The 24,976-nt window shown below is 36.1% G+C and overlaps 1 protein-coding gene across 14 annotated transcripts in view; it reads right to left on the bottom strand.

The window, feature by feature from the left end:
- Positions 1–24,976, bottom strand: part of Kif21a (kinesin family member 21A) — a 131,359-nt gene that overhangs the window by 43,658 nt on the left and 62,725 nt on the right. For 7 of the 14 annotated variants that reach the window (XM_033763605.1, XM_033763607.1, XM_033763608.1 and 4 more), the window contains exons 2-11: positions 24,348–24,570; positions 24,033–24,215; positions 22,721–22,870; positions 21,905–22,039; positions 21,254–21,421; positions 16,260–16,375; positions 14,350–14,545; positions 13,652–13,841; positions 13,341–13,404; positions 7,847–8,050 (exon numbers count right to left, since the gene is read on the bottom strand). In XM_033763605.1, coding sequence (XP_033619496.1) covers positions 7,847–8,050; positions 13,341–13,404; positions 13,652–13,841; positions 14,350–14,545; positions 16,260–16,375; positions 21,254–21,421; positions 21,905–22,039; positions 22,721–22,870; positions 24,033–24,215; positions 24,348–24,570 — 1,629 coding nt within the window. Of the gene's footprint in view, positions 1–2,358; positions 2,398–7,846; positions 8,051–13,340; positions 13,405–13,651; positions 13,842–14,349; positions 14,546–16,259; positions 16,376–18,499; positions 18,668–19,150; positions 19,286–19,966; positions 20,121–21,253; positions 21,422–21,904; positions 22,040–22,720; positions 22,871–24,032; positions 24,216–24,347; positions 24,571–24,976 lie in introns of those variants that run through there. The other 7 variants (XM_033763599.1, XM_033763600.1, XM_033763602.1 and 4 more) reach the window with 2 other exon arrangements.

The raw sequence follows: 24,976 nt of genomic DNA, 5'->3' as shown, positions 1-24,976 counted from the left end.
AAAATGAACTTGAAGAAAATGAGGAATCATCCCAAATCTTTATAACAAATAAGAGACAACTTTACATGATATACTTAATGCCTCTTTCAATTGACTATAATATACTCCAGCTGCTGATTTTCTACTGACACACAGTCCAAGCTAAAAACTTAAAAAGAAATTTCTCCTTCATCTAATCATATTAAAAGCCCAATAACACAAACTGAGGTACCGGTCCCAGGCTTTGGGCCAGGAAAGGAGAATGTGTATAGAAGATCTCCCATGTTCCTTCCCTGATGCAACTGTTGTGGCCTTCAATTTTTGTCATAGCTTCCTTCAAAGCTTAGAGTTCTATGCCAAATCTCCCTGCACTTAGGTTCGTAGCCATTTGACCACTTTACTGCAAACACCTGACTCAATACACCCTTCTGTTCGCCCCAAGTCACCAACATCCAGCATAGCAAATACTGTTTGCTTACATATTAAATCGTGTATTATAAGTTGTCCCTGGCATTTTACACAGAAAAATCAGTGCTTATAACTTTACGTTATTTAGTTTTATCAATATATTTAAGGCTTTAGCTTTTAAAGTACAAGTCTATTTGTGATTACTGTCCTCAAATATTCAAGTTTTCCTCATTAAAAGGAGGCAAAATGATACCTAAAATATCTAAGCAGCAACAGAAGATGTTTAAATTTGCACTTAGAATAGAATCAGAATCTTGGAGCTGGAAAGAATATCAGCAATTAACCCCTTCAGGCAACAAACAAAAAAGAAACTGTGGCCTAGAGAAGTTGATCCCTTCATGATGCCTAAGATCAGGTGTGCTGGCTGCCAGGCCAATACGCTCAATCTTCTCAAATCATGAACTCAAAGTTCTTCTCAGATCCAAAGCATCTGCACTACTTGTTAGATATGCAAAAGGTCAGGCTCCACCTCCATCCCACTGAGTGACAATCTTCTTGCTTATCCAAACCCCTGGAGATATGTACGTACACTCATAGCTGAGAAGCGCTGACTGGGACACCCATCTGCTAGCAACTTGGAATCACATAGAAGTTGAAAACAAACTCTATCTACTATGTACATTTATTTAAAAGATTTGAATATTTTGAGGTGGTAGAACTCTTCCACATATAACTTTAATAATCCATCTTACTTCGATCTTTCAAAGCAGAAATTTCAAAGTTGTGATCCTTTAATTCCAATGATAAATATATTGTCCGAAATATACAATGACCAGATGAGTTCTAGTGTTACCTACAATTAGAATTATATCCTAATTATAGAATATTTTGAGTTATAGACTCATAGAATATAAGTGTAGACACTTTAGAATATTATATAATATGTAGAACATAATTATGAAATGTACATTACAAAATAATTTAGAGAAAATAAAAATTTTAACGTCTAAGATATTTAAAGTGAAATATTCATTTAATTGAACAGTAAAAACTCTTAGGTTCTTTAAGTAAGAAATGAATTTTCGAAAGTGGTACCTCAGAAGTACTTCAATATTATTTTGAAAGCAGTTTATTTTCTTAATGTAGCTATGTAATCTAATAACTTCTTTTAAAAAAATCTATGAAGAAAATTTTAAAGTAAAATATTACTTGATGTTCGCTTAAGTAATCATAATTCTCCATCAGTAAAATACAAACTTGCACTATAGAGAGTTCAGAAATTTGCTTTCAAATTTGCTCAAGTTCCAAATACAAAAAAATACCACCCTGATTCTGATGCTCACTTCAAATAACATTTTCAAAGAAAAAATTGTGTTTTAGTTCAATCTTAAGAATGCCTTGGAAATTTTATCTGCATGAAAGGCCACAGTTTCCTTTTGCTTTGTTGCCATTTTAATGTATTCTGAAAAGAATTTCAACAAGTAAGAAAGAGAAGAAAGGCCCACCCACCAGACAGCATGCACTATAGCAAAGTGACAATTGCCGCCCAATCAATAATTCTTGCCCTGCTCACAAGTTTCTGAAAAATAAAGAATGCTTGATTTTTTTCAGATCAAATGGTAGTGGTTCTGTTTGGTCATTTTTATATCTAAAAAGTTAAATCATAAGTAATTATGATACTTTACAGCCACATGAAAATGCCTAAATTTTCATTCAAGTAAAGCGCAAAAATTTTACCCTTAAAAAGTACTTTTCAAAAAAATTAAATTGTTCATTGGTACATTTTAGATATACACAAAAAACACACTTATCTGGCACATTTGTTATTTTTTTTAACCATTATCACTTCTAGGAGTATACAGCTAATCTAGTCTGAAGCAATCTATAATTCTATATATAATACATTTACTTGTTAATGGCAACTAGGTAGTTAAACAACATTTTAATAAAAAACCTGGGAAATATTCCAACCTTCTTTCTTCTCGATTGCTTTCCTCAAGTTTCTGTAGCCTTCAAAATCACGAGGCACAGTATTGGAAGGCCAAGCCAATGAGGGACAAACCAGACAGTAAAAGCGAAAGTGATAAGAAGGTAAAAATGATATATGAGCTTGAAGACTTTAAAATAAATTTTAAAAGATATCATTAAAGGACAGTACACAGTAAAAAGGCAATACATTTTATATGAACAAAAAGTAGAACTAGAGAGGCAGTTTATCTAAGAAGACTATATAGACTATAAGTTGAAATTATTCAGCAGTAATATGAACAGTCTCAATTTATATAAGTTGATAAGTAGAAAGAATGTTCAGATGCCATTGCTCTTTTTGGTCTGAAATGGATCCAGTTTCCTCAATTCTTCCCATAAAAGAGACCACTTGCAGTGATATTCTTTTCTTTTTAAAATCTTTACCCCCCAAAAAAATCTTTTTATGGCATATTTAACAGAATATCCCAAAGTAATGCCTTTATAAAATGAAAATACTAATACTACATGCTAAAATAAAATACTACTTTTAAAAACTTGTTTTTGTTTTAATATGCAAGTGAACATCATTAAACCTAATTTTAAAAATCCTACATTAAAATTTTACATGAAATAGCATTACAGGCAATGAATATGGTTGTTATTATATCAGTGAAAACTAATTTTAAATTAAAAATTAAATCACAATAGTAGAATTAAAAATCTTATTGTAGCAATTATTATACACTTCCAAAGGGGCATATCAAAAGCAAAAGTGGAAAATGGAAAATTAGTACTTTCCATTAGTAATTTTAATTTTTTAACCATAAAAGTCTAAGAAAAACTATAAATTTGTAGATGCAGATATTGAAATATAATTTAAAGAATACTCAATACAAACTGGGGCATCTTTACTCAATGGAATGTACTGTATTTGTGTACCAATATTTGTCATATCAACAAAATAATAGATGTGCTAGGCTCTGATTAAACATACAGCAATCTGGATATATAGCACACTTCTTCTTAGAATTCCAAAAGTATGTTTTGGAATTATTTTATCTTAAAATGCAAAGAATGAAATGGTGGTATAAAAATTATGTCACTAAGCCAGTTTTTTCATTTTAATTTTATGTGTGCTTGCGGGTGATTTTTATTTCTTAATCAAAGATTGTTTTGTACCCATCAACTCATATCCTGTTATTCCAAGATGAGACTAGCAATCTTTGGAGAAAAAAATGTCTGCAGAGTGATTCTGTGTAAGGACCATTTGGTTGATAGAGTCTAGAAAAAGGAAAGTAAAGCCACTACTTAAGAAATCTGTGTGTTTTTAGAGTTTCAACCAATCCCACTAAGTACAAATATAGTGCAGTCTGAAGAAGGGGCACAGTTTTTTATATCACAAGTCATTTAAAGCTAGATATCCAAATATATGAGACTAAATATAGGAATGATAAAATTTTTCTTTCATATTTGCAAAAATGCAAAAAAATTGAAGTGTAATCTGGGCTCATGCTGTTGATAATGAACAATGGTCCATGGGATATGATTCTTGGTGAAGAGTCTAGATTTTCTATCTTTGCTATAATTTTTTTTTACCTCACACAAGAGAGCTGTATTAAAAAATATGGCAGACATGAATCAATAGCAGATACACTTTAAATACCTTCAAAATTTTCTCTTCAAAAAACATTGCAATCAGTAGCTCAAAAAGACAGTGGAAAAATTGGAAATTAATGACCCAACAACATTTCTCTATAAGTGGGTGATGAGGGTACCCTTTTTTCTTTCATTTAGTTCCATTCCAATGGGCAGGGGTCTTGCTAACAGTTTTAACATGTGGGTAAGCATGAAACAGGCAACAGAGCCTACTCAATTATTCAGAGACAAATAATCTGGTCAGCAGGACATCCATGAACCTCCACACACTCTTATTTTCCTACTGCCTACCTTTTGGCTTACTTTATTGCTCAAGAGAAAATAAGCGCAAAAGATAGAAGAGCAAACCTCACAGATCCATGTGTTAGCTATTTGTCATGGCTCTGATGATACTGATGTAGAAGGTAAAATTCTGATGTAAGACAGGGTTTGGGCATCCTTCTTGAACACAGAAGGCAGTTCTGACAGCAATGACCCTGCTGGCCATTCTTTCTACTGACTCCTACATTGTCAGAGACCCTGTAGCTACTAAAATAAAAAACCAGTAACACGAGGCAAAGTAAATTAAAAGAAGTGGAACTCATAGAAAAATTTGTGGTTCCTGCAAGAGCCAGGATAGGTCAGGACAGCCTAACCCAAAGACAATTCTAGGTTTTAGGAAATAGCAAGGAAACAGAACTCCCTCTTTGGATTGATTGTTTTTTTTTATTAGATCGCACTGCCTGCAATTTCACTGTATGATTAACATGTTCACTTTCATAATCACAAAAGTTACTAGAAAGAAAGGTGGCTCATTGGTTAACAGTCATTTCCACTGGTAAGAATTCCTTTAGCAGAAGAGCTTTGCTCCTGAGTTTGAGTCCAAGGAGATGACAGGATTCAAGGAAGGGATTCTGAGACTGGGAGTCCTTTGGCATAAGGCCTGAACAAGGGACAAATAGACAAGGCAGCACACAGAGACAGGAGGTGAGCAGGGATGCATGGTGAAGCAGGAACACATATATTTCCCCAGACAGTGCCATCAACCAAAGAATTTTTCTCTCTTTTACCTTTTGACACTTTCTTCTGGACTGTTCTCACCATAGCATGAAATGGGCAAAGTCATTTTATGTATGCAACCTGACAATGTATACTTATAAAACACTCTAGAGAAAGTTGACCCCAACTTCCCAGCAATTAAGCTTTCATTAAACTGTATGTGTAAATTGAGGCAGAACCCACATTTTACAATGCACTCTCTGGTAAACGAAGCAGATAAATATGAGGCCCATGGTGCAACTGAACTCAAAGGGGTCAATCTAGACAGGGGTTGTGTTCTCAGGAAGCCTCTGGAAGGATAACTATTAGTGTTAGCAAAGCTGCAGTCACCGCAGGCACTTCTGGAATTCCTGGTTTATTGTGTGCTTGGTTCGTTTCGGCCCTTTGGCTAAAATGAGAACTTATCTCTATTTTTCAAATAGGAATTTAGGCTGCAAACATCTAAAAGGTATTGGGATCTAAGTGGGATTAACACAATGCTTTAGCAGATTGTGTAAAACAGTACTGGTTTCCATTATTTAATCCCAAATGTTTGTCCAACAGCGTGGTAAGACAAATTTCAATACATTCTATTAATTTGTATATATAGCAATAGGAATTCTTAAACTAGCTCTCAAGCCTTTTATAATTATGTATTGCTTTATAGTACAAAGAATAAACTTTCTAGGTTTACAAATCATATTAGAGGTCACCTTTATAAAGATACACTAGAGCATGCGTGTGGAAATGCTTTATATAACAGTTTTTCTAAAGCACTCTCCAGGAGTATTTTGAGAACATCCTAGGTCTTCTCACTGAGTCACATCCACAGTCTTTTATGTTTTTTTTTTTTTAATTTTGAGATGGGATCTAACTCATTTACCAAGTTACCCAAGTTGGGCTCACACTTGCAAGTCTCCTGTATCAGCCTCCCAGAGTACTGGGATTATAGGCAAGCACTACTATGCCTAGATAGGATATATTAATTTCTTTTTATCATTCTAAGCTTTCATTTCTTATCTAACTATGCTTTTTGTTTTTGTTGTTTTGGCTTGTTTTTGCCCACACACTTTACTTCAATTATATCTGTGTTTGGAAGAAAATAACTTATTCTTTAATTAAATTTTTATATTTAAATTCAGTTGTCTGATAAGGTCTTATTTACATCAATTATCTTTATCATACTAATTATTATTACATCTATGATACTGAGTTACAAATTTTCAATTTGAAATAAATACTACTTTGCTTTAATTTTGCTTATCTTACAATAGATGGAAATCCCATTATAAAGAAGTAATGACAAATCTTATTAATAAAGAATTTTTAAATGTTTATAAATTAATAGTGTTTATTACCATATATTATTATAAAAACAACATAAATCAGAAATATTAATGTGGGGTACCCATCACCATTATAAAAATATCAAAAATAGAATTTTATTGACATCCCTATTTTTCACTATTCATAGTCAATAAATGATTAAACAGACATTGTTAAATTTAACTTAAAAGGAAAGGGTAGAACCAGCTCATTACCGTCAAGTATACCCTGATTTATACTTACTTATTATTCATGAACACAAACCTCCATGGCCTTCAAAACCAAGCAATACTATCTGATATCGTAACAACTACAGAACTGGATTTCACAAGTAAAGCATAAGTCACGTGCCAGTCTCCTGTTCATTCAAGCAGAAGTGGGGGTATTCCTGTGATCGTCACTTCAGTTTTAACTGCCCTGTGATGGGAGAGCTAATCATACTTTTCTTAATGCTGCCACAGTTAGTCATCCATCAAAACAACCTCTTACTAGCTCAAGAATGCAATGCCTCCTAACCATAATTGTGTGATCCTTGTTTTGACTGTTTTTTAACACAAAGATACAAAACAACGTGAAGAACCTCGACTTTCAATAACTTTGCCTACCTCAGTGTTCCAGGAAAACGTGCCTGGTTGCCCAAGGAAATGTCTGAATGTCCTGAGCACAGCAGCAGGTACACTAAATGTCAGCCGTGCTTCTGCCATGTGCTGTGCCTGTGGTAAATAAGGTGGCTTTGCCTCTTTTTTGAATATCTAGCCAAAAATGCTCAGTTTGCTCTGTTAAAAATATATTCTCAGGAAATAATATGACTGCACTATAGAATCAATGTGTAAACACATAAAAGAATTTGTGAGCATTTAACCACAAGTGGTCAAATTTTCGTTTTCTTCCTCCTCTTTGCACCCAGTTTATTTTAGAGGGAGATGGTATCAATGCAAGGAAAAGAAAGCCTAGAATTGTGGTGAAAAGCTAAGATTCAGAAAGCCTAAAATGGCATGAATAACCTCCACACAAACCAATTAGAAGCCCTGTAGCAAATACTTACAAGACCAAATGACATTAAATGGCATTCTGATGGATTAGTTTTAGTTAAACTAATCAAAAGAGAAATTAGAATATCCACAAGACTACTTCATTGCATTAGAAAGTGGGAAAAAATGAAAACACTGAGCTGTAATGGGGCAGCAAGCTTTGCACAAAGCAAGATGAATAGAATGCAAAAGCAGCTATTTTGGAGAAATAATAAAATAATATCTAGTAGTAATTTTGCCTTGTCATATCCTAAATAAAAATTATTCCATATTGTTACAGCTAAATTCATTTTTCTTATATATTAGGAAAGACAACTCGTTAAAATGTAGTTATAATTGTCAGCTAATTTAAATTATTTATTTCACATGTTACTGTTAGTTATGAGACTACATATACTCATAATCACAAATTAATATACTCTGAAATAACAGGGATTCATGTAACAGTAATTTTATACTACCTTTTTTTCTTCTTCTTCTCTTTCTTTTTCAGCTTCTCTAAATCTTTCTTAGCTAGATCTATAATTTCAATTGTTTCTTTGTCAGAAGAAAGTATAGCAGGAGAGAAAGCAGACGATCCACTGAAATATGGTGATCTTGATGCGGCTCTTGTCAAGTTTTTTCGAAGGTTCTCATTCACCGCTTCACTTTCTAATAATTTTGCCCTAATGAATAAAAATAGATTTAAGTCAGGAACAGTTTCCATTGTGGTACAATCTATGTAACATAAAGTTTGCTGCCATAAGCTTTTCTCAGCATCTGGTTCTACAAACAAAGAGCAGCTTTACTGATGTACAATCATCCTTACCATTCACCCCCAGGACTCTGCCCCCCTCCATATGGAAACTCTGTACCCACTAAACACTAATTCTCTCTCCCCTCTACTCCAGCCCCTGGCAACCACTACTCTGCTTCCTGTTGCTCTGGTACATGTTTGCAGTACATAATGATCACAGTTACTGTGGGGAATACATGAAATTTTAAATGTGTTGTTTTGCATGGTAAAATATTTTCTGAGAAGCATTTTAACACTGCTTGAAGGAAGAGTTCTTCACAACAACTGTGCTCACAGCATTAATGCTCAGGACATTTTAAAATTCCTGAATGAATAGTTGTAAATCTGAAATCACAACTTTGGGTGGTCAAAAGAACTCTATACCCTCTATGTCACTGGGAGATTATTGAATCCCGGTCAGTGGACACCAATGGTCCTTGCTTTGTAAAGGCATTATTTAAACTTAAAATATACAAGCAGGATGGTCACCTCAGCTTCAGTTCCTCTTTTGCCACATAACAACAACATTTCTAAAACTTTGAAAGCAGTAGTTAGTCAAATTTGCCCAACTGGCTGATAGACATCTGGCTCCTGAATGTGGCATGGGAAAGATGGTATCTCCAAGGGAACCCGAGTTTGATAATTGAAAAAATCCTTTTATCTGCTCAAGCACTTCTAATAATGACAAGAGCATAATATACATACTGTCAATAATCCTAAAAGAGCCAGGACTCTAGAGACTAAAAGGGACTAAGAGAGAACTATAGGCCAATTCCTGTAGTTTATTTGACTTACACCATTATGAGTGCAATTATCTATTCCAACATAATGAATAGCAGGTTTAATTTGGCACAAGAGTGACTGAGACAGGGCTCAAAGAAGAAAATGCTACCTATCTCTGCCTCAATACTATGCACGAGGCACTTTTGACATAAATCCAAATGTTTCAAAGGAAAATCCTAGATGATTCGCAAACACTGAGCTCTGAAAGATAAAAGTCCACTCAGTGTTTTTTTCACTGTTTACAAAACTATTCATAATACTCTTACAATCAGTTAGAGACAGAGTTCACATAAACCAGTGAATATGCTTCAGGTGCATGTCCCTTACATTCTGAAAGAAAACTGTGATTATATACCTGGTGTCCTATGGCCAGAATAACGATTACAGTATTTTTTTAATCATTAACAAGGGCCAGGGATGTTCCTCTGAAGTATAGCATGTATGAGGCCCTGAGTTCAATCCCAAATACCAAATATATATACATGTATGTGTGTGTGTGTGTGTGTGTGTGTGTGTGAGGCCCTGAGTTCAATCCCAAATACCAAATATATATTAGGATGTGAAACAGCTAGCTTAGTTAAATGTCTAAAATTGTCTTAAATTCTGAATATAATGCTTACTTTTTTTAATCAAGAAAACAACCTAAATATAAAAACTCCAGTTAACTATAAAAATCAAGGTCAAGATTCATGGTTATCAAACAACAGAAAAGTACAAACAATGTTTCATAACTTTCTATATTTTCAATTTATCACAAAACTTAGGTATATAATTATGAACACTAAGAATGAATGAAAACATAATTAAGTCAACTAACAATGATGCCTTGTATTTTAATTGTCTCTGTTATTATGCAGTGGCACCTCAGGTCGTGACCTTAATTCTTTCCATGATTTTGGACCAGAATCTGGTCCACAAATTCTGCAACCAGAATCATGGAAAGAATTAAGTTTATGAACTGAAGTGCCACTGTATAATAAATGATAACTTGTATATTTTGGGGGGTGTTATCTGATTTTAAAAGTTTTCATTTGGTAGGGACATACTCAAAGTTTCTTTAGTCATAGTGCTGGTAAAATGGTGAAAACTTTAAGGCTCGCCTCCAGAAACCTGGCCTACATGGGCAGAAGATGCTTTTTGTATCGACTGCACAGAGAACATCTCTCTCTGTCCTCCCCTACTTCGCCTTCTCTCATCCCACTCACCTACTCAAACACCCACTTGCTGTTACCCATGTTTGATTCAATAGGCAACTAAGCAGCTAAACACAAGAGGAAGCACACAGATGCAGGACTTGCCCCTCACTGCATGTTAGACCAGCAGTCTCTTAAAGTCCCCACCATTTCCTTTATAAAATGGAGATGAAAATAAATCTTTCTCCGGTGACTGCTTAGAATCAATGATATAATGAATTTAGAACTTGCCCAAATGACATGACATTTAACAAATGATGATTACCACAAAATCAGAGATGATGTAATTAATTATCTAGCAGCAGACTGTAAACAACAACTTGTAATAAATAAATTGCAACCACAAGATGGTGCTATATGGACCCAGGCAAATTTATTTCAGAAAAATATTTACCAACATTGAAAAATGCTCATAATATGGTATTACACTCAAAGAACAGATAGCAAAGCAACATAAACATTCTGATGTTAATTTTGTCAAAGTATATGTTCAAAAACTTTTAAGTCGGGCATGGTGGTGCACACTTGTAACCCAGAACTCAGGAGGCTGAGGCGGGGGACAATAAGTGTGAGGCCAGCCTGTTCTACATGGTGAGTTAAAGGTCAGCCTGAATTACATGGTGAGACCCTGTCTCAAAAATGCAAACAAAGAAAAAAAAAAAAGATTGAAGAAATGTACCAAAATGTTAACATCAGCTCTTGGAATGGTGGGAATATACGTGATTTTAATTTTCTCTAATTATATTTTTTTGCATGTTAAAAAGTGTCTATAAAAAATTTAATATCCCAGAACATGAGTATTAATTATATTTTTTTCACAAATGATATGACACGCAAATTTATTTAACAGTAACTATTATCATTTTATAGTTAGACTAAAACTTAAAATATCTTCATGAGATCAAGTTTTCTCAGAAGTATGGGTTGAAGTAGGTTTTGTATGTAGCAACAGAATGTGAGAACTTGGATCCAAATAATGATACATTAGATCTTTATAGCACCTTTCCATTTCAGAAGTTTCCATTCTATTCTTTTACTTAAACGATATAATAGCTTTGTGAAACTAGTATAAATTGCCTCATTCTTACAGGTTAACAAACTAAGGCTCAGAGATGTTGGGTAACTTGACCAAGGTCAAATACCTTATTACTAAAGAAAGGCTTAACTTTCAACCCAGGTAATCCAATTTGAACACACGTCTCATATATTTACTGCATATATAAATTTTTTTTAATTGTAAACTATAATCCTGAGATTCTAGAAGACTACTCCCTAGAGGCAGGACAAGTTAAATTAAATATACATCAAATTTGGAAATTTGAAACAAAGTATTAACCTACACTAGGAAAGATGTGATCAGTGACTAAACTCAGAACCCATGAGTCAAGCTCTGCCCTCTAAATGGCTTAAGGAATGGTCTTAACTCAAAACCTCAAAGAATGAAGTTATCAGATGTTGCTCTTAGCCACTAGGAGGAGTGGAACTGGCTCAGGTAGTTTCTAGGAAACAGTGACATTAGTCATGCCATCTGTCCCAGGTACAGCCTTAGAATAACAGGGTGGGGGAGAGAAAAACAGGCCACACAAACCAGAACATGCAATCAGCCTCAGCAACTGACCAGTGCCAAGAAAAGCGATAAAGAGACGCAGCCTACAAATGGAAGAGGGCCGTGGGAAATAAAAATGTAAAAAGAGGTATCAGTTGTGTTTCAAAGAATGTTAAAGATGAGGTCTACATATCGAGACTGAGAAGCAGATGGGGGAGAGACTACAAGGCTACCCCAAAGGCCTTTGCCAAACCATAAAGCATGGAAAATTACACATGCACAAAGTTATATTCATTCAAATAATTTTTAATTAAGATGAGTTTTCATTTGTTTTGACTTTTGAAACATTTAAGGAATCCACTGTCTCCTGTGGCACCAGAAGCAGTTGACAAGATACTTGTCACAGCTTGAGGCCCTCTAGGTTGGCCAGAGGAAGAGAGGTGGATGACTACACAGACACACGAGACAGGGAAGTGTGGGGGAAACTGGGAGGAATTATTTTCTCCTATGCGTTATTTTCTGCGATAGGTAACAGAAGTGGCATTTGAATGACTTAGAAGTTCCCTCTTAGAACTGACTAGCATTTCACTTCAAGAGAAAGTACAGTGGTACCTCAGTTCACAGGTGCTTTTGTTTGCAAACATTTCGTTGGCAAACAGACGCGTTCGTCAAAATTTTATTTCTGTTTGCAAACTCTACATCAGTTGACAAACGTGGCCACAGCCATCTTTCCCGCAAACACAAACACAAATATGGCCATCTTTTCCAAAATCATAAAACAAATTAAGTTCATGAACTGAAAGCCATCTTTCCCGCAAACACAAACACAAACACAAATATGGCCATCTTTTCCAAAATCATAAAACAAATTAAGTTCATGAACTGAGGTACCACTGTTCAACCATCATGGTAAACCATGGACTAAACCTAAAACTCTTACAGACATCATTAATGTCCCTGACTTTCTTTGCCTGAAGCCAGATCCTCTGCCCAAATCCTAACTGGGTTCTGTGGTCTTCTTCACATTCCCACACCAGGCATGCCCTGATTCTTTTACTACTGTGTGTCACTGCATTAACTATGTGACTATTGATGTGGGCTTTTCTTTCATGTGATGCTTGCCCCAACTCCATGGCAGGATACTGGCATACAGTGGGCATCTGCAGCATGTTGCATGAAACTTGAATGGATGTACCTGAGAGAGGCAGAAAAACCAGTAGGGAGGGAGGCAATGATCAGTCACAAGCATAGCTGAGTAGTGGAAGGGAGCTGGCATAATAGGAGATTGAAAAAACTTGGCGATGACTTATAGCCATTGCTCTACTCCTAAATGACAAGGAAGTGGAGACACCAAAGACAACGTCATCAACATTAACTATGCCTGTCTGATATGTCGCCTGAGGTAAGAGCCCAACCAGGAATACAACAATAATAGCAGCCAGATAATACAGGAAGATAGAATGGGAGAACAGGGGAGGAAAGTTGCTTGAAATATGATATCATGGGAAAGGCATTAATTTACTTCCTTAAATTTAATATAATTACAAAGCTGAAATATCATTAGGAAGAGCTACTGAACAATAAAGCCCAAGAAATAGAAATACTACAACACTGCAAAACCCAAAACATGTGCATCATGTATTTCAGAGAAACAATACCTGAGATCTTCAATTTCTTTGATATAACTATGAATCATATTACTGATCTCTTCATTCCCTTCACCTACAAGATAAAACATGAAATTAAAAATCTCCTTCAAAGGTAGACTGCAATAAAACAGGTGAAAAAAACACATTTCTTTAAAACATAATTTTTACATCTAATTTTCTACCTTTAACTACATTTGCAGATTATAAGATAATATAATACAAAGGCATGACTACTTCAATTCTAAGTAATTAATGAACACAAAGAAGATTCCCTGCCCTCCACAAGTTAATCCCTCACTCACCCCACTCTGTACACATACCTGCTCTGGCAAGAACCTGGTTGGCTTGATCACTAACAAGCTGTGTGATTCTGGTCCTTAATGCATCAACTGTCTCTTGCATGGCTTTGATCCTTACACGCAGGTTATTATTTTCAGTCTGAAGCATAGCATTCTCATGAAACATGTCATTGATGCTTTCCACACCCTCCTCATCAATTATTCTTTTACCCTGGAAAAGGAGAATATTTCCTTATTGGTGAAAGAATCTTAAATACACAGAGTTGTGCTTAAAGATACTCCAGAATTATTCAATTCTACAACCAAGAGTTCTTTTATTTTATGAACACCAAGGCAAAAGATCCTTTTCCTCTGGTATAACCCTCTACGGTACATTATTAGCCCCTTAAAACTGATTGGGGGCATTGGCTCAGTGGTTCCACTGCCTCCCTTGCAAGCACAAGGTCCTGAGTTCAATCCCCAATAATCCCCCCCCAAAAAAACTGATTGGGTAAGAAGTCATTTGAAGGATGGTTGGTTAGATTACACGGAACATCACAAATACTACCAACAAGCAAGACTAGAGATCCTACCTCAAAAAGACCTCCTCTTTTACAACAACCAAGAGATTTCACAGACACACTGTGTACAAACCAACACAAAATGACAACATAGTATTCACAACACTTTAAAGGGCCTTAGGTATATCACAAAATACAAAGTCTATCCCATTGGCTTACTGTCTTGTACTCCATGAGTTCCATCTGAAGTCGTGTGATCTCACTACGGAGTGCATTGATTTGCTGGCTCGCTCTGTCCTGATTGACCATCACCTTGTTCTTGATATTTCTAGCTCGATTTGCATATTTCAGAGTGTTTAATGTTTCCATAAAATCTCTATCTGATGGGCTGACACACGCTATCATGATCGTTTGGCTGAAAGTCACAAATAATAGATGTACAGATAAAAGCAAACAATTTTACAGATAAACATGAAAGGATTATTTTAAAATTCCTGCCATTTACATAGTATCTTCTTTTTGAGATACCACAAGATTAATGAAGCTAAATTAAAAATAAAAGCAAGTTTAAAAGCTTCTATGCTTTAAGACTGTCAATTATCTTTAATTTCTAAGAAAAAAAATACTTTGACAACACTGGGAAAATGAATTTACATTATCTTCTATTGACTTACAACACCTTGAAAAAGTATTAAACCTGTAGATTTGTTACTCATGTCTTTTTTTTTTTTTTTTTTTTTTATTGGTACCGGGGATTGAACTCAGGACCTTGCACCTGCAAGGCAGGCGGGAGAACCACTGAGCTAAATCCCCAGCCCTGTTTCTCATTTCTTTATAAGAAATTTTTGAAGCGGTATACACAATAATATTTAAATACATCAAACTACAAATATAAGTTGAAAATAAAAAATGATTAAACTATTCACTTATTTCACACTTTAAAAAGTTCTTCCTTTACCCACTGGTAAATTGAATTTGAAGCAGCAAATAATATTATATAAAATCCAATCAAACTCAAGCAAAAAGACCATAGAGTACCTATATCCTTGTTTCAAAGAATAAAATTTTTCATGATTGAATGATCCAAGTTGTAGAGTTTCCAACCAGATTACACAAGGGGAAAAAAAGGGAAATGTTACTTTAGAAAAGTAACTTCTGGCCATGATTAATTGCTTTTACCAAGCAAAATATACGACAGTGACAGCCATTCCACCTGTGGATGAAACACAGAGCACTTGCAATCGGACTAAACCAAGTATAGAAACTGCAGTTAAAGACCTAGATTACTCGCGCTGGTAGAAAATCAATGCTTATGAATCCTAATCTGTAGCCTCCTAAAGAGCCTCCTGCTTCAACTCTCACTCTCCTCCAGTAATCTCAGCATAGTACTAATAGTGGCCCTTTCAAAAGGTATCGTCTCCTCCACCTTTTGTCCTTTACCAACTGTTGCTCATCCTTACTTATTCTTGCTGTTACTGTCATTTAACACTCAACTAAATTACTATCTAATCCAAGAATCCAATCCTCATTTAGTTGCAGGGTTTTTTTTCTGCCTCCTCACACCAGTTGCCTGTCTCTTTTTTTATTCATTCTATTAGACGCCAACTTTTAAGTAAACTCCTAGAGGAGAGGAATCATCCAGTTTTATTCATCAATATACCTCTAAATATATAACACTATCCGGACCATGTGAGGTCATTAGTAGTTGTGGTATCCATCAAGGTTACACAGTATTCATCAGGGATGGCAAGTGGAGATTGTTCATGCCTTTCTCAGCACCATCTTTTGATGAAGAAGATAAAGCAATCCAGTAAGAGTAAGAATTTACAGATACTGATTTGAGAACCGGGCAACTTTGAAGTGTGGTCCCCAGTTCAGTACCATTCTTCAAACTCTGTATTACTGGTCTACAAAAAGTATGGAAATCGCGAGTCATCGTTTTAGAAACTTTTACAACATTTGAACTTCCTGTAATCAATGAACTGAGCTCACTGAATAGAGTACAGACAATTTAAGAGTTTTCAAACTCACACGCTAAGTCACCAATGGAATGAACTCAGTACAATCATGCTCCCCGACCCACCAAAAACTGTAGAAGAAGAAAGTTAAAAGCCAGTTAGAGTACATACCTATTACCCCCGAGGGAATCCTGCAGTAGTCTTGTCAGCTTGGAATCTCTATAGGGAACATGGGTGGCCCTCTTGCTCTTGTCTCCCAGGGCACTTATTACATTGCCAAGTGCCAACTAAGAGAGAGAAAAAGAGAGATCAGATGAATTTACTAATTATAACACATATTCAAATAAAGAAAGGCTCCAAAAAACAAAATGGAGACATGACAAAATTGGGAAAGTTTATTTGGTTTTGTTTTACATTTGTATTTTCAAGTGCAGATAAAGTAAACTTCAAAGTTTTCTATAACTACTAATAACTAGTATTACCCCAAACTTAGTGCTCTATGCCAATGTGAATGTGGATGTGTATACACTGACAACTTTAAAAAAAAATTGGGGGAACAGGGTCTCGCTGTGTAATTCAGGCTGGCTTGAACTCAGAGTGATCCTCCTGCCTCAGCCTCCCAAGTGTTGCAATTACAAGAGTGTGCCATCACACTCAGCTTAATGTTTATTTTTATTAGTGCATGTTTGCAGCACATAATTATACTCATTGTATGGAGCTGGCAAATGTACATAATATATTTTAACAACTTCTAACTCTCCCTTCAACATCAGGCTGTGTCTGCCAAAAATGATCAATTCATGTTGAAAATTCTCAACTCAAGGAATAAATAAAATATGTAGTTCATAGTTTCAAGTAATTTTTATTATAAGATAGATCCCTTAACTAGCTAAACTCTCCTTTAATTACCATAAAAATATCAGTAAGATTTCTCTGAACAAGGAATTTCTTGCACAAATACAACTTTCCTTAGAAATACAATAAAACTATGCACTAAGCATTCACTTTTTAAAAAACCAAGTCAAATTACAAAACCTTATAGTCATTGCTCCTTCCACCCTTACTTTTTTTCAAACCGTGTTCATACCAGCTGTTGGTACTGCAAACCTCTGTAACCATGGTTAAGACGAAAGCATGCCCTCAGCAGCACGAGGGTCACAGTGTATCATGGTTCTTCTTTTACAGAGTCTTAAAACTCTGACCACATTAATACTCTACCAGATGTGCCTCAACATGCCTCTGTAGCCTCAACAGGAAAACAGAGCAATGATTTTTTTCTTTTCCTGACAGCACGTATAAATACTGCCATGATTTTGTCTTTTAAGAAATGTAAAACTATACCCAAAGTCCAGGGTACCGGTCATGGTCCTTTCTACGGCATCCAAATGTAGCAGGAGCATCAAGGTGGATACAGTTAGTGAGAGGCCCGCATCTCAGTTGCTAACCCCTCTATCCCAGAAAGGTCACAGTGACACAAAAGCCAAAACAGGGCAGGGATTAAGAAGAACCATAGGCTTGACGTCCCCCAGCTGCAGATGGGAGGGAGGCACAGCCAGGCACACCACCTGCTGTCAGGGTCACAGAAACCAAGGCATGCTGTTGTTTTTATGTGGAAACAAATGTTCAGTTTTATAATGAAGTTAGTTCATAGTTTCAAGTTCACAGTTCCAAGTTTCACAGTTTGAAGACAACAGGAAGAAAATATTTAGTACACAAAATTTACTCTAAAATATTTTCTCCCATATAATAGAAGCCTTCGCCAACTCAATCACGAGGTGTTTTCCAATCAAAATACCACTGGGTGGCAGGGCATTAAACTCAATTTGTAATAAAATCCAGTAAAATTCTCATTTTTAAAAAATAACCACCAAACACATTTTTATTATCATTACCAAAATCAACAAAATGTTAATAAAATGTTACTAAAAAACTCTTTCTTTTTTTTTTGGTACCGGGGATTGAACTCAAGACCTTACACTTGCGAGGCAGGTGGCAAAACCACTGAGCTAAATCCCCGGCCGACAAAAAACTTAATAATAATGTGTCTACCTTATATATATAATTAAATGTAGAAAGAAGTTCTAAAATAATTTCTCCTCAGTATGAGTAGATATAAAGTCTACTTCACACGTCCAGAGATTATATGTGTACATCTATATCTTATCTATCTACCCTGCAGATATCATAAAATTTAATCCAACTACACATGGAAAAACCCAGAAATGTAAAAAAAAAACCAAAATCCTATAATGTGAGGTCAGATAGTCACTGAATTACTAGTTAAGTTTTCTCAAATTGCTCCTTCTCAGTTCAGCCCACGAAGGAGCTCCCTGGAGGTGTGCTATGCTTTACAGCAGAGGAAAGGAGAACAGAAAAGCCTGGTATACTCGCACACACAGCGCTAGTCTTACAAGCCCACAGTTGATGGAGATGCCTTCTTTGGCCCTCTCGCCGGTAGCTCCAGTTCGCTTCAGTCTTTCAGACCCTGCCAGATCCACAAAATGGAACTTCGCAGTAAGGGTTTCAAATTCATTCATTTGTGATGATTCGGTAATCATCTTATTATCAGTCAAATTTTCCTGGAGGTAAGAAAAAGGTGGAAAATACTTTACTCATGTGATACTAAATGTTCTCTAACCTTCCTTGCTCTCAACCCATGTGCATACACAGCCACCGGCAAAGAAAGAGGCATACAGCCAAATAAATATAAACGCAGAGCTGTCAGCTGGGAATTAGAAACAATGTCAGATGCTGGATGGTCAGAATCCAACTGTTATCAACCGAGGCTTTGCTTCTGCTAATGAAGAAAACCACATGTAGCATGGGTTCCTCCACAGCAAGGAAGGGTCCCAGGTGACTATACCCATCACCACATGGCACAGCATGCTTTCTCAATGCTGCAGACACACACATTCGTTTTTAACTTCAAAACGTAACAGGGTTGCCAGCTTCAACAGATAAGATCAGAAGCAGCAAGTAGGAAAAGCAATGATTCAGCAAACAAAATTTGGGTCAAATGTGCTCCTGGGACTGAGGCGAATTTAGGGGAACTGATAACTCACAGCGTCTACTTGGGGACACATTCGGGTCTGGCACACATGAATGGTAAAGATGGCATGTGAACGAGAGCTCTGAACATTCATCTGGGTGCTGGCAGTGGTGCGGGATAAAGCACCCAGCTTTAGACACTGCATCATCTGGAAAGGAGGAGAGGAAGAACTCAGCTGAGCGGAGTGCAAGCAAGTCAAGGACAGACCAACTCACCCAACCAACTCCATCTGAACTAATGCTAAAAGCCTCCACATTAGGCTACGTAAGAGATGCAGATTTTTCATATTATTATTTTAATTACAGGCACTTTTGAGCTGAACTTCTCAGTAGATGAGGGCACTATTTTTTAAATGGGAGAAACACAGATTCCACTGTTTGCCATTTGCTAACATTGCAGCTTTCAGTCCCACAGCTACAGGAGACAACTCCGGTACAAACAGCTGTAACTCCTCGGACTCTTCTCTATCATCTGTTGAGATTTTTTTTTTTTAATTTTTCTTAAGATTTTCCCTTCAAGAACCAAGATACCATTCTAGGCATGTTATAGCAAAAGGTGCACATGGATTATGGTATCATTCTTTACCCTCAGTTGCTTCACACTTTTTATCTGGGAAAGATATGTAGATTGCCTTAGATTATTTTGATGCCTGCCTTTATCATTACCCTGACATTCCTACTACTACCCTACTTTTTAAAATATGAGGAAATAAGACATTTCAAGTTTGTTAAACTTCAGAATAAAAATTATTATCTTCATCTCAGACTATCAGTAAAACTGACTAGATAAAACGAACTATGCTATACTTTAACTGCAATAGAACTGTCACCTCTGATTCTGTGTTCACAGTACGTGTTGTGACTCCCACAGTATAAATTCCTCCAGTTGAGTCTTCATGAATTCTTATGTTTGATTTTTTATTTTTTGCATCCATATCACGAGTGGTATCAAATAAGTCAAGGACCTCTTCATTATAGAGCTATCAAAATGAAATATTAGAAGCTTAATTTGGGTAGAAATAGCCTTAAGAATGTCATAATGCATTGCATAATGTCATCTTTCATATACATTTCAAAAGATCTTCAAAATGACATCTCGTCAAAATAATATACATATATATGAGGAGGTTGTCATAAATTTAAGTAAATGCCACACTTATTTACAAGAATAAAACAAGTAAATGACTTTGGCATGACTAGTGGGTTGAGGATTAGGTGAAATAATCTATTAATCCCCTGAAAGAGATAAAAAAAAATACAAATACATATTAAATATAGACAGATCCTAAACTATAGGCATGCTGTTGTTTTTATGTGGAAACAAATGTTCAGTTTTATAAGGAAGTTAGTTCATAGTTTCAAGTTCACAGTTCCAAGTTTCACAGTTTGAAGACAACAGGAAGAAAATATTTAGTACACAAAATTTACTCTAAAATATTTTCTCCCATATAATAGAAGCCTTCGCCAACTCAATCACGAGGTGTTTTCCAATCAAAATACCACTGGGTGGCAGGGCATTAAACTCAATTTGTAATAAAATCCAGTAAAATTCTCATTTTTAAAAAATAACCACCAAACACATTTTTATTATCATTACCAAAATCAACAAAATGTTAATAAAATGTTACTAAAAAACTCTTTCTTTTTTTTTTGGTACCGGGGATTGAACTCAAGACCTTACACTTGCGAGGCAGGTGGCAAAACCACTGAGCTAAATCCCCGGCCGACAAAAAACTTAATAATAATGTGTCTACCTTATATATATAATTAAATGTAGAAAGAAGTTCTAAAATAATTTCTCCTCAGTATGAGTAGATATAAAGTTTACTTCACACGTCCAGAGATTATATGTATACATCTATATCTTATCTATCTACCCTGCAGATATCATAAAATTTAACCCAACTACACATGGAAAAACCCAGAAATGTAAAAAAAAAAACCAAAATCCTATAATGTGAGGTCAGATAGTCACTGAATTACTAGTTAAGTTTTCTCAAATTGCTCCTTCTCAGTTCAGCCCACGAAGGAGCTCCCTGGAGGTGTGCTATGCTTTACAGCAGAGGAAAGGAGAACAGAAAAGCCTGGTATACTCGCACACACAGCGCTAGTCTTACAAGCCCACAGTTGATGGAGATGCCTTCTTTGGCCCTCTCGCCGGTAGCTCCAGTTCGCTTCAGTCTTTCAGACCCTGCCAGATCCACAAAATGGAACTTCGCAGTAAGGGTTTCAAATTCATTCATTTGTGATGATTCGGTAATCATCTTATTATCAGTCAAATTTTCCTGGAGGTAAGAAAAAGGTGGAAAATACTTTACTCATGTGATACTAAATGTTCTCTAACCTTCCTTGCTCTCAACCCATGTGCATACACAGCCACCGGCAAAGAAAGAGGCATACAGCCAAATAAATATAAACGCAGAGCTGTCAGCTGGGAATTAGAAACAATGTCAGATGCTGGATGGTCAGAATCCAACTGTTATCAACCGAGGCTTTGCTTCTGCTAATGAAGAAAACCACATGTAGCATGGGTTCCTCCACAGCAAGGAAGGGTCCCAGGTGACTATACCCATCACCACATGGCACAGCATGCTTTCTCAATGCTGCAGACACACACATTCGTTTTTAACTTCAAAACGTAACAGGGTTGCCAGCTTCAACAGATAAGATCAGAAGCAGCAAGTAGGAAAAGCAATGATTCAGCAAACAAAATTTGGGTCAAATGTGCTCCTGGGACTGAGGCGAATTTAGGGGAACTGATAACTCACAGCGTCTACTTGGGGACACATTCGGGTCTGGCACACATGAATGGTAAAGATGGCATGTGAACGAGAGCTCTGAACATTCATCTGGGTGCTGGCAGTGGTGCGGGATAAAGCACCCAGCTTTAGACACTGCATCATCTGGAAAGGAGGAGAGGAAGAACTCAGTTGAGCGGAGTGCAAGCAAGTCAAGGACAGACCAACTCACCCAACCAACTCCATCTGAACTAATGCTAAAAGCCTCCACATTAGGCTACGTAAGAGATGCAGATTTTTCATATTATTATTTTAATTACAGGCACTTTTGAGCTGAACTTCTCAGTAGATGAGGGCACTATTTTTTAAATGGGAGAAACACAGATTCCACTGTTTGCCATTTGCTAACATTGCAGCTTTCAGTCCCACAGCTACAGGAGACAACTCCGGTACAAACAGCTGTAACTCCTCGGACTCTTCTCTATCATCTGTTGAGATTTTTTTTTTTTAATTTTTCTTAAGATTTTCCCTTCAAGAACCAAGATACCATTCTAGGCATGTTATAGCAAAAGGTGCACATGGATTATGGTATCATTCTTTACCCTCAGTTGCTTCACACTTTTTATCTGGGAAAGATATGTAGATTGCCTTAGATTATTTTGATGCCTGCCTTTATCATTACCCTGACATTCCTACTACTACCCTACTTTTTAAAATATGAGGAAATAAGACATTTCAAGTTTGTTAAACTTCAGAATAAAAATTATTATCTTCATCTCAGACTATCAGTAAAACTGACTAGATAAAACGAACTATGCTATACTTTAACTGCAATAGAACTGTCACCTCTGATTCTGTGTTCACAGTACGTGTTGTGACTCCCACAGTATAAATTCCTCCAGTTGAGTCTTCATGAATTCTTATGTTTGATTTTTTATTTTTTGCATCCATATCACGAGTGGTATCAAATAAGTCAAGGACCTCTTCATTATAGAGCTATCAAAATGAAATATTAGAAGCTTAATTTGGGTAGAAATAGCCTTAAGAATGTCATAATGCATTGCATAATGTCATCTTTCATATACATTTCAAAAGATCTTCAAAATGACATCTCGTCAAAATAATATACATATATATGAGGAGGTTGTCATAAATTTAAGTAAATGCCACACTTATTTACAAGAATAAGACAAGTAAATGACTTTGGCATGACTAGTGGGTTGAGGATTAGGTGAAATAATCTATTAATCCCTTGAAAGAGATAAAAAAAAATACAAATACATATTAAATATAGATAGATCCTAAACTTAAAAGGCACAGTGCCACTGCGCTAAATCCCTGACCCCTAAACTTAAAAGTTTTTAACAAGACAAATCCTAAACTTAAAGATTTTAATTAGACAAATCCTTAGGTTAGAGATTTAAGACTTTTTGCTACTTAAGCTGCACATGTATTTATTTTTGTTCCACAACTTTTGTAGGTGTCTACAAATTACTACTTAGCATTTTTGTTTCTTTTTTTTTTTTTGTGTGGTACTGGGGATAGAACTCGAGTCCTTGTGCATGTGAGGCAGGCCACCGAACCGCTGAGCTAAATCCCCCGCCCACTACTTAGCATTTTTGTAAGGTCATGAATGGGATTAGTGTTTCTGTACCAACAGTGGCTAACCAGATATGGCTACCTCCTTAGAAGAAGCCTTAGAAGACAGCCTCAATCCTGTCACTTCTCATAACTTTCTCTCCCTTCCCATCTTAGTCCCTGTATCCGAGCACTTGGTGAGGCTGTCTGAATTACTACAGTAATTTGTCTTTATCTCTTGATTAAAAAAGGATTGTGAAATGAACAATATTAACTGTATTCGATCCCACGGATGATGGCCAATTGGTTTTTTGGTTTTTTTTGTTATTGGTGGTGGTGGTATTTTTTTGGGGGGGGATACCAGGGATCAAAGCAGCCACCAGAACCACTGAGCTAAATCCCCAGCCCGATGGCCAATTGTTTATTATCTTAAACACCAACAGCAATACCTACAAGTATAGAATAAGTATTACCCACTGTGTGCAAGGCACTATGCTAGCAGCCAACAATATAAAATCGTAAGGGCTATGGCTTAACAAATAAAATTTGAAGGAAATCAATGATATAATTAGATTACTACCTCTAAGAATTGGGCATTCACTTTAAAATCTGGAGGAGGAAGTCCATTTTTAATTGCTGCATGTTTTTTTTCTTCAATACTCTTGAAAAGATGTTTAACAGCACGAGAAATAATACCCTGCTCTTCCTCGGTGATGTTAACATCAAATCCTGTTCCCATTGTGTATGTTTTGCCAGCTCCAGTCTGAAAAAGAAAAAGGACAGAGAACACAGAGTGTTCAACCTTAATATAATCTCAAAGGACAAAATATTATGGTGTAATGGAATTGACAGCTCTGAAAAATTGTAGCTTCTATGAAAATAATATGGTACTTACTTGTCCATAAGCAAAAACTGTAGCGTTGTATCCTTCAAAGCAACCTTCAATTAGTTTTTCAATGCACTGAATGTAGATCTGCTCTTGTTGGGAGTCTATGTCAAATACATAATCAAAAGTAAAAGCCTTATCTTTCCCTAGGAAGACCTGGGGTTCTCCTAGAGTGACCGATGTACAAATATGGCATCCTTCAATCTTTTCTTTGGCAAGCTGTGGTCTTATTCTGCAAGAAATAATTGGGAGGGTGGGCTTTAAGAAGTAGGTCTTAAAAATTATTGCCCAGTGTAAATACCGAATAGTTTCTCCGGCGTGAATAATCTGTAATAATACATAAGATCCTAATAAGATTACTGACATTTAGAAATGGGAAGAAAGGAGCTAAAGGTGTAGGGAAGGTGGGATGGGTAGGGGAAGGGTAATAAGGGAAAAGAAAAAAATGTGAGATAATGAAAAGATGGAAATAAAGTGTTTGTAGATGGGAAGGGGAGGAGGGGGTGAAGGGAGGGCAGGGGTAAAGGGAAAAAATGAGAACCAAGACCTGTCATGTAGAGGTACAAGATCCCAACAATGAATGTAACTGTACTGTGTCCCTAAAATGTACCAATAAACTCAATTAAAGCTGAAAAAAA

The sequence above is a fragment of the Fukomys damarensis genome, unplaced genomic scaffold, assembly GCF_012274545.1.
Source record: "Fukomys damarensis isolate Sample0158 unplaced genomic scaffold, DMR_v1.0_HiC HiC_scaffold_15, whole genome shotgun sequence".
Lineage (NCBI taxonomy): Eukaryota > Metazoa > Chordata > Mammalia > Rodentia > Bathyergidae > Fukomys > Fukomys damarensis.
This window is presented reverse-complemented; position numbering and strand designations above follow the sequence as displayed.